The sequence below is a fragment of the Drosophila mojavensis genome, unplaced genomic scaffold (assembly GCF_018153725.1).
Source record: "Drosophila mojavensis isolate 15081-1352.22 unplaced genomic scaffold, ASM1815372v1 contig_36, whole genome shotgun sequence".
NCBI classification, from domain to species: Eukaryota; Metazoa; Arthropoda; class Insecta; order Diptera; family Drosophilidae; genus Drosophila; species Drosophila mojavensis.
Genome location: NW_025318858.1, coordinates 22,643,825 through 22,659,338, shown reverse-complemented (window position 1 = coordinate 22,659,338; position 15,514 = coordinate 22,643,825). Strand labels below are relative to the sequence as shown.

The window sequence follows — 15,514 nt, the reverse complement described above, 5'->3', positions numbered from 1 at the left end:
GTGCTGTGGAATAATAACTCGATCCTGCACATTCGCCGCTCCTTACGGGTTTTTCCATTTAACTGAAATGTCATACTTTGTTGGTGTTAAGGATAACGTTTCTCTCCAATCTTGAATTATATGTTATAATGAACTAGGATGGTGCCCAGATGCCGAGTCCCGTGCTTTACAAGGAACTCGAGTATACTAATTGCATATTGAAACCAACTTCTTTCATTGGGTTGTTGTTCCGTTCCAGTTCTAATGAACTATTTCGATGTGGAAGTGGTATGATGAAAATGTTAACAGTAATAGGCTACAAATTTTCTGTAATTATGCCTAATGAAATGCCAATTTAGATTCTGGGTCAAGTTATTTTATTGAATTCAGACACAAATACCGCATATTTAGCCAGGACAGCCACTATATATTCTACGAGAGGTATTTAATAAAAAAAATGCTTTTTTTCACAACCCTGAATTTTAAATTTCAATAAAATTTTTTAGATGGTCTAAAAGTTGGAAAATACTATATGTTTTCGAGTTACTAAACATCATACTAAATAGTCTTAACATTCCATAAAAATGACAGTTATAGTATTGAATGAGAGCCCTCATATATTTTCAAATTATTATTATATGTTATAGTATTATTATGATATATTCGTACATATGAATTTTCTTACAATAATAATATGAAATAAAAGTTGTAATTTTTCAGAATTTCCAAGGGTTTCAGTATATTAGTAAAATGAATTCTCAGCCATTTGCTCTGCAAAAGCATACTGTAAGCTTGACATTGCATTCAGAAAAGCTATCCATATAAATTGTAAAAGAAATTCAATATTAATAGATTGTCCCCTGTGCCATATGTGATTTCTAATCGGACTGGTGTGTTGCTGAAGACAGAAGCAATAGAACTGGAAATGAGATGTAACGTTAACTGATCTTAATATTGTAAATAATACTATACCTGACAATCCAGCAGTTTCATATATGACTTTTTTTCAAGTCCATAATATGATCTCGACCAGTAAAGCAGGTCAGTTATATAAATGTGGTCACATAGAAGTTTTGTTAGGTTCTCTATATGAACAGTACATAGACCTAATAGAAAAACTTTTAGAAATGGAGCTATGCAGTTCCCAACTTTTAAGACAATGAAGAATTTCCATTTCTCCGTAGTGCTCTTTTCTTGGTAGATAACGTCATATAGCTCCTCCGAAATATCCGCGGATAACATGGTTATACAACCCAAAAGGGCTTCCGATATGCGTAACCAGAGTTCTGTAACCTCTCCGTGCACTTCACATATACGAAAATACATTTTATATATATAAATTAGTCGTTTACGATCTCGGTTTCTATTTTTACAAGCTTTTACGGCACTAAGTAATACCCGGTGCCAGGCTATTATGATCAACTGGTATAGAAAGTGCGCGCAATAAAATAGCTCGAATAATATTATTCGGTATTTGAAGACAAGCATATAGTTAAACCTCATTATTTGATTCCACAGTTGAATAATAGTGAATACAAATTCGAAAAAATATATCAAAAGTAGGCTATGCTCAATTGTGAAATATGAATAGCTAAACGATGATATCATAGTCTTATGTATTTCCAGCACTTTGTTGATCACAGCAACGCAGGAGATACTACTTTTCCAGCTATGTAGGAAGATCATAAGCTTTACAAACTGCCAATTAACACATGTGTATATTAACATTTCTATACAAAAATGATATCCACTACGATATGTCGACATGTTATAAAGATAATGAGTAGCAAAAGTAAATATAATATAAATATAATTATCATAATCCACAAGTATCAGAAATATTTTGACAATCCAGATGAAGTATTTTGTAAAGGTCCCATATGGACATAAAAATATTTTGTTTGTGTCCGTATTGTACTTAAAGTTTCCGAATGCACAGAAACGGCAGATGTGATATAGAACGCGACTTAAGAAGTGAACTGTCCAGTGGAATAATAATTCTTTTCTATACATTTGCTGGTCTTCTCGATGATTTCCAGTGAACTGAACTGTCATTGTATGTAAATTTTGAAATGAATTCCAAGTTGCCAGACTCCGTGCTTTATAGGGAGCTCGAATGGTCTAGACGAATATTAAAAGCAACTAACTACAATGGGTAGAGTTTCAGTTTCGGTACCAGTTAATGATCTAATTTTGTGTAAAAGAAACTGCCACTTCCACTTGGGAATGAGAATGGACAATTGACAAATGTTTACCAATAACATAAGTGGCCTCATTACATTTTATGCTATGTTTGATAGGTTTTATAATATTGGGATAATAATAATAGTAATAACAATAAATAGTAGTCGAGACTGCTCGACTACGAGATCCCCTGAACCCTTCGAGCAATATCTATTTCAATAATTTTACGCGTCTTTCTGCTTACACAAGACACACGCACACACGCACACACGCACAAACACACACACACACGATACACACACACATACACACACACATACAGCCACACACATTCACATATGCATACACACCACAAGCAGCCACCCATAAACACGCATGGACTGCAGTGTGCGCTTACTATGAGAACTTAATTGTTTAATAACTTTTCTTGTGGATGTACTTTCTTCATGAAACTTTTAGATTATGATTATAACATGGATATATTTGCCAAAGCACAAGTCTCTAGTATTTGAAATACGCTTTTTACAACCATATTGGTGAGGGATGGATATAGGGGTGGGGGGTCTCGACTAGAGCTTTCTTTCTTGCTTAAATAGTGGTTACTAAGCTGCTTCAATTGATTTTCTGCTGTCGCAGTGGTATTTGGCTTTTAATAGATTTCTGCACCAAACATGCAACATGCAAAAATTAGCATTTTGTTATAAAAAATGCATTTTCCGATATGTCGGAAATGATTTTAGTTCAAAACCTATTAAGCTGAAATTTGCAATGTAGATTCGTGTTGACCACCCAAGATCAAAAAGCTATTGTTTTAAAGAACGCTAGAGCGCTTCAATTTTACACGTCAGCTAATGCTACGACTCTATAAATATTGATGCAAAAATTAAATATCTACACCCACTAGGGGCAAATCGGTTATGAAATTATAGTGAAACGAATTATAAATCTTCCGATATATCTGCGGATAACATAGTTATATAGCCGAAGATGGTCCCCGATATGCGAAGCCAGTGTTGTGTAACCTCACCGTGTACTTCGTATATACGGAAATACATTATATATATGTGTATTAATCGTTTACGATTTCGATTTCTATTTTTACAAGTTTTTATGGCACTAAGCAATACCTGATGCCAGGCTATAATGATCAACTGGTATAGAAAGTACGCCCAGTAAATTATTTCGAATAATATTATTATATGATTCCCCAATTGAATAACAGTGAATACAAATTCGAAAAAGGATATCAAAAGTACATGATATTCAATTGTAAAATATAAATAACTAAAACATGATACATAGTCTTATGTATTTGCAGTACCTTGTTGATCACAGCATCACAGGTTTCGTTGCTTTTCCAGCTATGAAGGAAGATAATTATTTTTAGAAACTTTCAATTAACATTGGAATAAAGCTTATATTCTAACAATCAAATTATTATGACTATGATTTATTCGTACATATAAATTTTCTTACACTAATATTTTGAAATACAAATTGAAAATATTCAGAGTCTACAAGTATTTTAGTATATCAATATAAGGTATTCATAGCCATTTGCTCTGTAAAAGCATACTGTAAATTTGACATTGCATTCAGAAAAGCTATCCATATAAAACGTAAAAGAAATTCAATATTAATAGATTGTCCCCTGTGCCATATGTGATTTCTAATCGGACTGGTGTGTTGCTGAAGACAGAAGCAATAGAACTGGAAATGAAATGTATCGTTAACTGATCTTAATATTGTAAATAATACTATACCTGACAATCCAGCAGTTTCATATATGATTTTTTTTCAAGTCCATAATACGATCTCGACCAGTAAAGCAGTTCAGTTATATAAATGTGGTCACATAGAAGTTTTGTTAGGTTCTCTATATGAACAGTACATAGACCTAATAGAAAAATTTTTAGAAATGGAGCTATGCAGTTCCCAACTTTTAAGACAATGAAGAATTTCCATTTCTCCGTAGTGCTCTTTTCTTGGTAGATAACGTCATATAGCTCCTCCGAAATATCCGCGGATAACATGGTTATACAACCCAAAAGGGCTTGCGATATGCGTAACCAGAGTTCTGTAACCTCTCCGTGCACTTCACATATACGAAAATACGTTTTATATATATAAATTAGTCGTTTACGATCTCGGTTTCTATTTTTACAAGCTTTTATGGCACTAAGTAATACCCGATGCCAGGCTATTATGATCAACTGGTATAGAAAGTACGCGCAATAAAATAGCTCGAATAATATTATTCGGTATTTGAAGACAAGCATATAGTTAAACCTCATTATTTGATTCCACAGTTGAATAATAGTGAATACAAATTCGAAAAAATATATCAAAAGTAGGCTATGCTCAATTGTGAAATATGAATAGCTAAACGATGATAGCATAGTCTTATGTATTTCTAGCACTTTGTTGATCACAGCAACGCAGGAGATACTACTTTTCCAGCTATGTAGGAAGATCATAAGCTTTACAAACTGCCAATTAACACATGTGTATATTAACATTTCTAGATAAAAAGGATATCCACTACGATGTATCGACGTGTTATGATGGTAATGAGCAACAAAAGTATATACTAAGTAAACATAATTAACATAATCCACAAGTATCAGAAATATTTTGACAATCCAGGTGAAGTATTTTGTAAAGGCCCCATGTGGATATATAAACAATTTTTTTGTGTCCGTATTGTACTTAAAGTTTCCGAATGCACAGAAACGGCAAATGCCATATAGAACGCGACTTAAGAAGTGAACTGTCCTGTGGAATAATAATTCTTTTCTATACATTTGCTGGTCTTCTCGATGATTTCCACTGAACTGATCTGTCACTGTATGTAAATTTGGAATTGAATTCCAAGTTGTCGGACTCCGTGCTTTGTAGAGAGCTCGAATGCTCTTGACAAACATTAAAAGCAACTAATTTCAGAGGGTAGAGTTTCCGTTTCGGTACCAGGTAATGATCTAATTTTGTGGAAAAGAAACTGCTCCACTTCCACTTTGTTATGAGCTGGACAATTGACAAATGTCTACATACATAAGTGGTCTTATTACATTTTATGCTATGTTTGATAGGTGTTGTAGCATTGGTAATGACGACAATGATGCAAACACTTTGCATAAAAAAAGAGCTTGATTAATATCTCTCTTCTGATAATGAGTTGTGCGTTTAATTTTGGTCAGTTAATTTCGCATTATCCATTTGGGCTATTGTATATTGTATGTATTCTTTTTTATTCAGTGGTTGCAAAGCTGCTTAGAGTATTTTCCTGCTGTCTCAGTTATATTTGCAGTTGTAAGAGATACACCCAATGGCACTAAACAACACCTGATGCCAGGTTATAAGGATCAACTGGTATAGAAAGTACGCCCAGTAAATTATTTCGAATAATATTATTATATAATATTAATATAATATATATATAATATTAATAATATTATTATATTGAATATCAGTGAACACAAATTCGAAAAAGATATTAAAAATACATAATATATAATTGGGAAATATGAGTAATTAAAAGGTGATATCTTATGTATTTGCAGTACCTTGTTGATCACAGCAACACAGGTTTCGTTCCTTTTCTAGCTATGAAGGAAGATCATTATTTTTAGAAACTTTCAATTAACATTGGTATAAATTAAGCATTTTAAATAACAATTATATCCGGTAGCAAATAAGGAGCAGTTCCGCATCTCAGCGTTAATTCTAACTATCAAATTGTTATTTTATTATGATACATATAAATTTTCGCACACTAATAATTTGAAATACAAATTGTAAATATTCAGAGTCTACAAGTATTTTAGTATATCAATATAAGGTATTCATAGCCATTTGCTCTGTAAAAGCATACTGTAAATTTGACATTGCATTCAGAAAAGCTATCCATATAAATCGTAAAAGAAATTCAATATTAATAGATTGTCCCCTGTGCCATATGTGATTTCTAATCGGACTGGTGTGTTGCTGAAGACAGAAGCAATAGAACTGGAAATGAAATGTATCGTTAACTGATCTTAATATTGTAAATAATACTATACCTGACAATCCAGCAGTTTCATATATGACTTTTTTTCAAGTCCATAATACGATCTCGACCAGTAAAGCAGGTCAGTTATATAAATGTGGTCACATAGAAGTTTTGTTAGGTTCTCTATATGAACAGTACATAGACCTAATAGAAAAACTTTTAGAAATGGAGCTATGCAGTTCCCAACTTTTAAAACAATGAAGAATTTCCATTTCTCCGTAGTGCTCTTTTCTTGGTAGATAACGTCATATAGCTCCTCCGAAATATCCGCGGATAACATGGTTATACAACCCAAAAGGGCTTCCGATATGCGTAACCAGAGTTCTGTAACCTCTCCGTGCACTTCACATATACGAAAATACGTTTTATATATATAAATTAGTCGTTTAAGATCTCGGTTTCTATTTTTACAAGCTTTTATGGCACTTAGTAATACCCGATGCCAGGCTATTATGATCAACTGGTATAGAAAGTACGCGCAATAAAATAGCTCGAATAATATTATTCGGTATTTGAAGACAAGCATATAGGTATACCTCATTATTTGATTCCACAGTTGAATAATAGTGAATACAAATTCGAAAAAATATATCAAAAGTAGGCTATGCTCAACTGTGAAATATGAATTGCTAAAGGATGATAGCATAGTCTTATGTATTTCTAGCACTTTGTTGATCACAGCAACGCAGGAGATACTACTTTTCCAGCTATGTAGGATGATCATAAGCTTTACAAACTGCCAATTAACACATGTGTATATTAACATTTCTAGATAAAAAGGATATCCACTATGATATATCGACCTGCTATGAAGGTAATGAGTAAAAAACGTAAATACTATACAAACATAATTAGCATAATCCACAAGTATAAGAAATATTTTGACAATCCTGGTGAAGTATTTTGTAAAGGCCCCATATGGACATATAAACAATTTGTTTGTGTCCGTATTGTACTTAAAGTTTCCGAATGCACAGAAACGGCAGATGCGATATAGAACGCGACTTAAGAAGTGAACTGTCCAGTGGAATAATAATTCTTTCCTATACATTTGCTGGTCTTCTCGATGATTTCCACTGAACTGATCTGTCACTGTATGTAAATTTTGAATTGAATTCCAAGTTGTCGGACTCCGTGCTTTATAGGGAGCTCGAATGCTCTTGACGAACATTAAAAGCAACTAATTTCAGAGGGTAGAGTTTCCGTTTCGGTACCAGTTAATGATCTAATTTTGTGGAAAAGAAACTGCTCCACTTCCACTTTGTTATGAGCTGGACAATTGACAAATGTCTACATACATAAGTGGTCTTATTACATTTTATGCTATGTTTAATAGGTGTTGTAGCATTGGTAATGATGACAATGATGCAACACTTTGCATAAAAAAAAAGAGCTTGATTAATATCTCTCATCTGATAATGAGTTGTGCGTTTAATTTTGGTCAGTTTATTTCGCATTATCCATTTGGGCTATTGTATATTGTATGTATTCTTTTTTATTCAGTGGTTGCAAAGCTGCTTAGAGTATTTTCCTGCTGTCTCAGTTATATTTGCGGTTGTAAGAGATACACCCAATGGCACTAAACAACACCTGATGCCAGGTTATAAGGATCAACTGGTATAGAAAGTACGCCCAGTAAATTATTTCGAATAATATTATTATATAATATTAATATAATATATATATAATATTAATAATATTATTATATTGAATATCAGTGAACACAAATTCGAAAAAGATATTAAAGTTACATAATATATAATTGGGAAATATGAGTAATTAAAAGGTGATATCTTTTGTATTTGCAGTACCTTGTTGATCACAGCAACACAGGTTTCGTTCCTTTTCCAGCTATGAAGGAAGATAATTATTTTTAGAAACTTTCAATTAACATTGGTATAAATTATGCATAATTATATCCGGTAGCAAATAAGGAGCAGTTCCGCATCTCAGCGTTAATTCTAACTATCAAATTATTATTTTATTATGATACATAAATTTTCGCACACTAATAATTTGAAATACAAATTGAAAATATTCAGAGTCTACAAGTATTTTAGTATATCAATATAAGGTATTCAAAGCCATTTGCTCTGTAAAAGCATACTGTAAATTTGACATTGCATTCAGAAAAGCTATCCATATAAATCGTAAAAGAAATTCAATATTAATAGATTGTCCCCTGTGCCATATGTGATTTCTAATCGGACTGGTGTGTTGCTGAAGACAGAAGCAATAGAACTGGAAATGAAATGTATCGTTAACTGATCTTAATATTGTAAATAATACTATACCTGACAATCCAGCAGTTTCATATATGACTTTTTTCAAGTCCATAATACGATCTCGACCAGTAAAGCAGGTCAGTTATATAAATGTGGTCACATAGAAGTTTTGTTAGGTTCTCTATATGAACAGTACATAGACCTAATAGAAAAACTTTTAGAAATGGAGCTATGCAGTTCCCAACTTTTAAAACAATGAAGAATTTCCATTTCTCCGTAGTGCTCTTTTCTTGGTAGATAACGTCATATAGCTCCTCCGAAATATCCGCGGATAACATGGTTATACAACCCAAAAGGGCTTCCGATATGCGTAACCAGAGTTCTGTAACCTCTCCGTGCACTTCACATATACGAAAATACATTTTATATATATAAATTAGTCGTTTACGATCTCGGTTTCTATTTTTACAAGCTTTTATGGCACTAAGTAATACCCGATGCCAGGCTATTATGATCAACTGGTATAGAAAGTACGCCCAATAAAATAGCTCGAATAATATTATTCGGTATTTGAAGACAAGCATATAGGTAAACCTCATTATTTGATTCCACAGTTGAATAATAGTGAATACAAATTCGAAAAAATATATCAAAAGTAGGCTATGCTCAACTGTGAAATATGAATTGCTAAAGGATGATATCATAGTCTTATGTATTTCCAGCACTTTGTTGATCACAGCAACGCAGGAGATACTACTTTTCCAGCTATGTAGGAAGATCATAAGCTTTACAAACTGCCAATTAACACATGTGTATATTAAAATTTCTAGATAAAAATGATATCCACTACGATATATCGACCTGTTCTGAAGGTAATGAGTAAAAAACGTAAATACTATAAAAACATAATTAGCATAATCCACAAGTATAAGAAATATTTTGACACTCCTGGTGAAGTATTTTGTAAAGGCCCCATATGGACATATAAACAATTTGTTTGTGTCCGTATTATACTTAAAGTTTCCGAATGCACAGAAACGGCAGATGCGATATAGAACGCGACTTAAGAAGTGAACTGTCCAGTGGAATAATAATTCTTTCCTATGCATTTGCTGGTCTTCTCGATGATTTCCAGTGAACTGAATGGTCATTGTAAGTTAAGGTTAAGGCGGATAACGATTATCCTTAATCCTCATAAATTGAATTCCAAGTTGCCGAACTCCGTGTTTTGTAGAGACCTCGAGTTTCAGTTTCGATACCAGTTTGTGATCTAATTTTGTGGTAATGAAACTGTTCCACTTTCGCTTTGAAATGAGAATGGACAATTGACAAATGTTTACCTGCATACATAAGTGCTCTCATTACATGTTGTGCTATGTACGATAGGTGTTGTAGCATTGGAAATGATGATAGTGTTAATAAAGTGCTTGATTACTGTCTCTCTGCTGTTAATGAGTTGTTCGTTTAATTAATTGTTAACTTATGGTCAGTTAATTACGCATTATCCTTTTGGCCTATCGCATATATATATATTTTTTAAATCAGTGGTCGCTAAGCTGCTTAAATTGTTTTTTGTACTGTCCCTCGTTTGGTTGTTGGCCTTTAACAGACTTCTGTTAAAGCTAGTGCGGCTTAACAGTCTAAAGTCGTAAGTTTAAGCGTTAACAGTGTTGTGCAAACCAAGAGGAAGAAGTTAACATTTTGATATGCATATCATTTGAGTAAGCGATCGCGGAGAGACGAAAATAGCAGCTTGAAATATAATAGTACAGTTACAAATAATTACGTGTGTAGACGCCATATTGCTCAGTGTATGTGTGTGTGTGCGTGTTATATGTATGTGTAAGTGCACATATGTACATAATTAATAGAATTGATATCTTTAAAGCACTGTTGATTTATGTTGTGTGCAAATAGCAGTAAAGCAGTTGTAATTTTTGCCATTTTATTTTATATTTACCTGTTTTAATATTTACGCGTCAATTTCATTTTGCCTACGCTTGTGTGCAGGCACTTTACGAATATTCCTATACCCTTTGCCCAACATTGTTGGGGTATACTGCATCGTGTAGCAGTTAGAGCGGAACAGAGTGAATAGAAGGAGAAGCACAATTTCGGTAAATTTCATCGTATGTGCAGACTAATGTAAGTATTGAAAGCTTGATCCACATACATACATATGTTACGCCTTGCTATAGCAGGGCATTTTTTAGTTGAGCATTTCGATTTTTTGGCTTTTTCTTTCGAATTCATTTTGCTGCTGTTGTTTGGGCGAATCGCAGGCCCATTGAATGCACAAGTGGCCGACATATTTGTACATTATGAGGGACGGGCTTGAGCAGTATAGTGGGCAATGCCGCTTCAACTGGCCCGCTGCCAACCGCCTGGCATCATCATCGCCATCTTTATGACGATGATGATGATCAGCAGCAGCAGCAGCAGCAGCAACAGCAACATTTTAACATTTTTCTCTGCATGCATAAAGCATAAAGGTAAGTAATTATGGCATTGCCTCATGCCGCACTGCCGCCCGCTAGTTATCCTGTGGCAATTGGCGCCTTTTCAAGTGGCAATTGACGGCGGCAGCGATGGTGGCAGTGCTGCCAGCGCAATTTGTCTGCTTCAGTTCTCTGCTCGCTTTTATTTAGTTTTGTATTTACATAGCTGTTCCCTGCCGAGCCTCGACGGCAAGTTTTCAATTTGTATTTTGTATTTGTATTTACAAACGTGGAATAACACGAGAGTATGGCTGTTAAGTAAAATCTATTTGATATGTAAAGGATTGCTTATTGCATATTTGTATTGATTTCACTGCAGCTCAACAACATTTCTGTTATCATGAAATTCCTGTGTTAATTAACATTATTTGAAGAGTTTTGAGAGAAACTTAAAGTAAACTTATGTTTATCTTTGTTTTAAATATTACAGTTTTACTATTTTCGATTTATTTTAAAATTAGTATGTTCCTTTGAATGTATTTAATTCCTTTTTTCTATTATTTTCTTTTAAATTTCGTTACCTTGTTTGCACGTTTTTAAATGCAATTTGTATATACAAGCTATTTCATAACTCTGCCATCCTTTGGTTTTCAGCGCAGATGTTGCTGTTGGCCACACCCACACACACAAACACACGTGCCACAACCGCAACATGGTGGCTAGAAGTGTTTGTACCCTAGTATCCTAGCAACCTGGTCCTAAACGCCAGATACTTAATGATGCGCCCCGCTCGTGGGCCACATGTCCTTTTGGCACGCTGGTCCGCATTCTGTTCTCCAACTAAATACACATTAGGTGGCAACGCTTTGAAACTCCCGTTAGGGCAGATTTGGCAGAGATTAGCGCTGGAGGTTTCTGTGGCTTCTTCGCTTGGCTGCCGCTGTTGCTGCTGTCCAACGAGTGAAACTTAACAAATTTAATTTGATTATATTTAAATATTTTACTTGAATTCAAACAAATCATTGAAAACTACAGAAACAGCTTCATTTGTTTTTCTTAATTTCGCTTTCCACACGCTTCAATATGGCATCCATATTGGTAACCAGCTGTTCAAGAATTTCCTCCAGCAAAGAAACGCGATTGTTGAGACTGAGGGAAATTGGCACAGTTGATGACTTTCGAATATATATAAAGAAATGATTTGGCACCTACCGGTACATATCCTTATTCCTGACTTCATTAGGTACATCTGCGAAATAGTGTGCCCTATAGAAAACAAAAATATATAGATATATTAAAATTATAACAGTAACTTCTGCTATATTCAATTACTCGGCTTCCGTTAGATTTCTGCGTAAATGAATTCTTTCCCTCGGTTGGTAGGGATTGTTAGCCATATCAGTGCCTAAATCTTCTTCGGTTTCAGTCGGCTGTGGCAGAACTTGATTTTGACGCTTGCGTCCACAGTGCCTAATCATATAGAAGAAAGCTGAAATTTTCTTATAGACATATGCGCCTAGCTGACTGCGACCCTGAGTTATTTCACTCTTTACGGAATTGTACGTTTCCATTATGATGGCCAAGAACATATTCTAAAATAGTAAAAAGTGATCAGCGGTTTTTTGGTAATAAATATCTCAATATTTACCAGCAGAATAAAGAAGACCAGCAGAATGTAAGTGAGGAAGTAAATGGGTCCCAGCACACGGTTAGCCTGCTCAATGAGATTGTATTGAAAGTCGCCCAGAATCATGCGTATCATGGTCAAAATAGATGTCAGGAAATTGCGAAAATCAGGATGCTTAGTGCCAAACAGCAGCAGACCCAGCTGGGCATAGGCCAGAAATACAATGCCGAACATGAGACTGAAGCCAGCCAAGTCCTTCGAGCACTAAATATGATAGGAAATTGATTAGATGCTCTTAGTAATTTCTTATATCACATTACTCACGCGTCTCAATGTCGTTGTAAACTGCACGAGCGTCTTGTTGAAACTAATGAACTTAAAGATCTTAACCCAAACGAGAAATGCCAAAATGGCCATCATATCCACATAGATAGTATTCCACAAACATAAAGTATCCAAACTCAGGTACTTTTCTTTGGACTTCAATGCATTTACAATTCCAGTCACCTTGAACATATGCCAAACGTTATAGATCATAGCCAGATATGCAAACTAAAATACGTGGTAGAAGTTATATTGAGTCGGAAAATATGTGATATTTGGTTGCAACGTACGACCAATATAAGTAAATCCTGTATGTTCATTATGGACTTAAAATAATTCTTGGGACCAATTCTGCGTATTGCAGTTATTTCCGATAAGGTGTAGTATACAACCATAACATACCAAAATATAATTACGCAGGTCATGGACAGACTTCGATCATTTAAAAATGAGAGTTCTTTCACGGTCTGCAGCTGACTCTGAGGTATGACACCGCCAGTAGGCGGTATTTCCGCAATAAATCTAGAAAAAAGATTATAAATTGCAATCTAGTAGAATACGAGCAATAAACGTTGTGTTGGAAGTGACTGACTTCTAGATACCCTGTTAACAGCTTGACTCCTCGGCTAGATCGTATAAACTATATATATATTGTATGTACAAATAATCTAGATTTTTACTATAAAATATATATTTACTTGCTATATATCAATTATTAATCTCCTGCTCTTAAATGTCCCGAGATCGAGAATTAAATACATTTGGGTAAGGGCATAAGTAATTTAAATGCTTGTAAATTTTATATAATATCCCGCATCAACTTACTTTACACGCTGAAATATATCTGTATTTGCGTTATATAAATTAAACTCTATCACGCAAAGCCGCGAGCCGCGATCCAGCCAATGTTCATTCATCAATCGTTTGATAGTCCGTAGATTTTTCTGCTTACTAAAGGATAAGTCGACGGTATAGCCGCCAGTGCGATAGAAATTTAATTGTGTCCACAAGGGAGTCGAGTCTAAGTCCTTCATCGTTCTAAATGGGGTGCCCATGTGATGGTCTGCAATCTCTTCCATTCCGGATGAATATTCTGCATAGCATGTGTTGAAGTAACGTATAAAGGCATCGTTAACATTGCAGCTATCTTTGCGCACACGTATCTGCCGCAGTCGGGGCGGTCCCAGCAATAGGTTCTCATGCAAAAAGACTCTACCTAGTAGATTCGTTGCGTTCCCCGTATGTGCTTGACGTTTATCTTTGCGTGTTGGGTTATCGTCATTATCAATTTGGTCTTCTTCATCTCCAGGCCCACCTCCAGGTCCACCCCCAGGTCCACCTCCAGGTCCACCTCCAGGTCCACCTCCAGGTCCACCTCCAGGTCCACCTCCAGGTTCATCTCCAGGTCCATCTCCAGGTCCACCTACAGGTTCTGGGTTGTCAATTTGTTGAAGGTTCGAACTTATGCCTGTCATATCGCCGTGTAGATTTACTAAAAAATTATAGACTAAATAGTCCCAAAAGTCCGGTATGGTCAGGATCTTTTCAAATGATATAGTGACCGAGGGAGTTATAATCATATCACGGGTTGTGAAAAGTTTCTTTATCGTATCATTAAAATAGAACATGTAGGGATGACGAACTGAGAGCGTGACTGCAATGGATATTGAAAACAGTATTTATAAATTAGATGCGGAAACAAAATGTATCAAAAGAAACCCTAAAGCTAGGGCCATTAAATCAAAACTTAGAAACAATTAAAACAGAAGTAGAACTATTTTACTCACCCAAAGAAGTTAAGATGAGAAATATGATAAACACGGCGAATTCCATGAGTGCTTCGCGCACCTCCTCGTCGGTTGTATAGAGAATGCGCGATGCTTTCGTTCTCATGCCCTGTCTGTCAGCTATTGATCTACGTCTAGTTTCAGGCTCGGTATTTGATTCACCGCGATCTCCATCGTAGATCTGCTTACGTCTAAAAAGTCGTGCAATGCCCGTCTTTTGCGGTGGGGGTGCCTGTTCTGTGGTCAGCGGCTGGGTGGAGGGGCTAGGCGAGTCTGGAGCAGTGTGATCATGCGATTCGTTAACTTTCTGCGGCAGGATTATATGGCGACCTCTAGGGGATGGCGGCTCCTCGTCTGGCGCCTGGTTACGCTGTGGGCGTGGCGGCGGCAGTGGGCGACGACCCGAGCGCTGTGTGCCCTGATCTACGCGCTCTGGCCGCTGTGGCAGCTCCTCTTCATCTTCTACATAATTATTTTTTTCTTTATCCTTATCAGCCATTTTGAGTTTGCCTTAATAGAATAGATGAATATAAAGAATATGTTCTCAATTTTTGTTATATATATTTGTTTATATATTTTGTTGTGCTGTGCTGCACATGCTCGATCAAACTGAGAGGTTTGAAGCGAGCGGGCAAGGCTACGACAGGAAACAGCTTGAAGTTTGAGCAATGCTTGCTTTGACCTGCCAAACAGTAAAATTCTGCTGGAGGTCAAGCAGAGTGTGGGTGTGCATAAAAAATAGCAAGGAATGCAGCGAACATCTGCACAGCAGTTGCATCCTTATAGTCAAACATATCCTGCTATTCTCCCCCATATACATATGCATATTTCATGCGTTAACGCCAGCATTTGAATTGCAGCAGCAACGCGAACAGATGAGGGTGTGCGCGAGAGGCGATGGG

At 35.6% G+C, this 15,514-nt stretch overlaps 1 protein-coding gene across 1 annotated transcript; it reads right to left on the bottom strand.

Moving 5' to 3' along the window:
* Positions 1 to 11,841: 11,841 nt before the first annotated feature.
* On the bottom strand, positions 11,842 to 15,235 carry LOC6577534 (polycystic kidney disease 2-like 2 protein). Its single transcript, XM_002003463.4, has 8 exons — positions 14,613 to 15,235; positions 13,651 to 14,479; positions 13,116 to 13,347; positions 12,826 to 13,053; positions 12,523 to 12,765; positions 12,207 to 12,466; positions 12,087 to 12,140; positions 11,842 to 12,023 (listed from the first exon to the last, which is right to left on the bottom strand). Exons 1-8 carry the CDS (start codon positions 15,109 to 15,111, stop codon positions 11,918 to 11,920), a joined length of 2,451 nt encoding a protein of 816 aa, XP_002003499.1. The 5' UTR covers positions 15,112 to 15,235; the 3' UTR covers positions 11,842 to 11,917.
* Positions 15,236 to 15,514: the final 279 nt, after the last annotated feature.

What these genes read in the sequence shown, in the direction of transcription:
- LOC6577534 (XM_002003463.4), bottom strand. Translation starts at nt 15,111, where the DNA reads ATGGCTGATAAGGATAAAGAAAAAAATAATTATGTAGAAGATGAAGAG. An exon ending in TCTCATCTTAACTTCTTTGG is followed by an intron (nt 14,480 to 14,612) that starts GTGAGTAAAATA and finishes TATCCATTGCAG; the next exon opens with TCACGCTCTCAGTTCGTCAT. An exon ending in TTACAACGACATTGAGACGC is followed by an intron (nt 12,766 to 12,825) that starts GTGAGTAATGTG and finishes TATCATATTTAG; the next exon opens with TGCTCGAAGGACTTGGCTGG.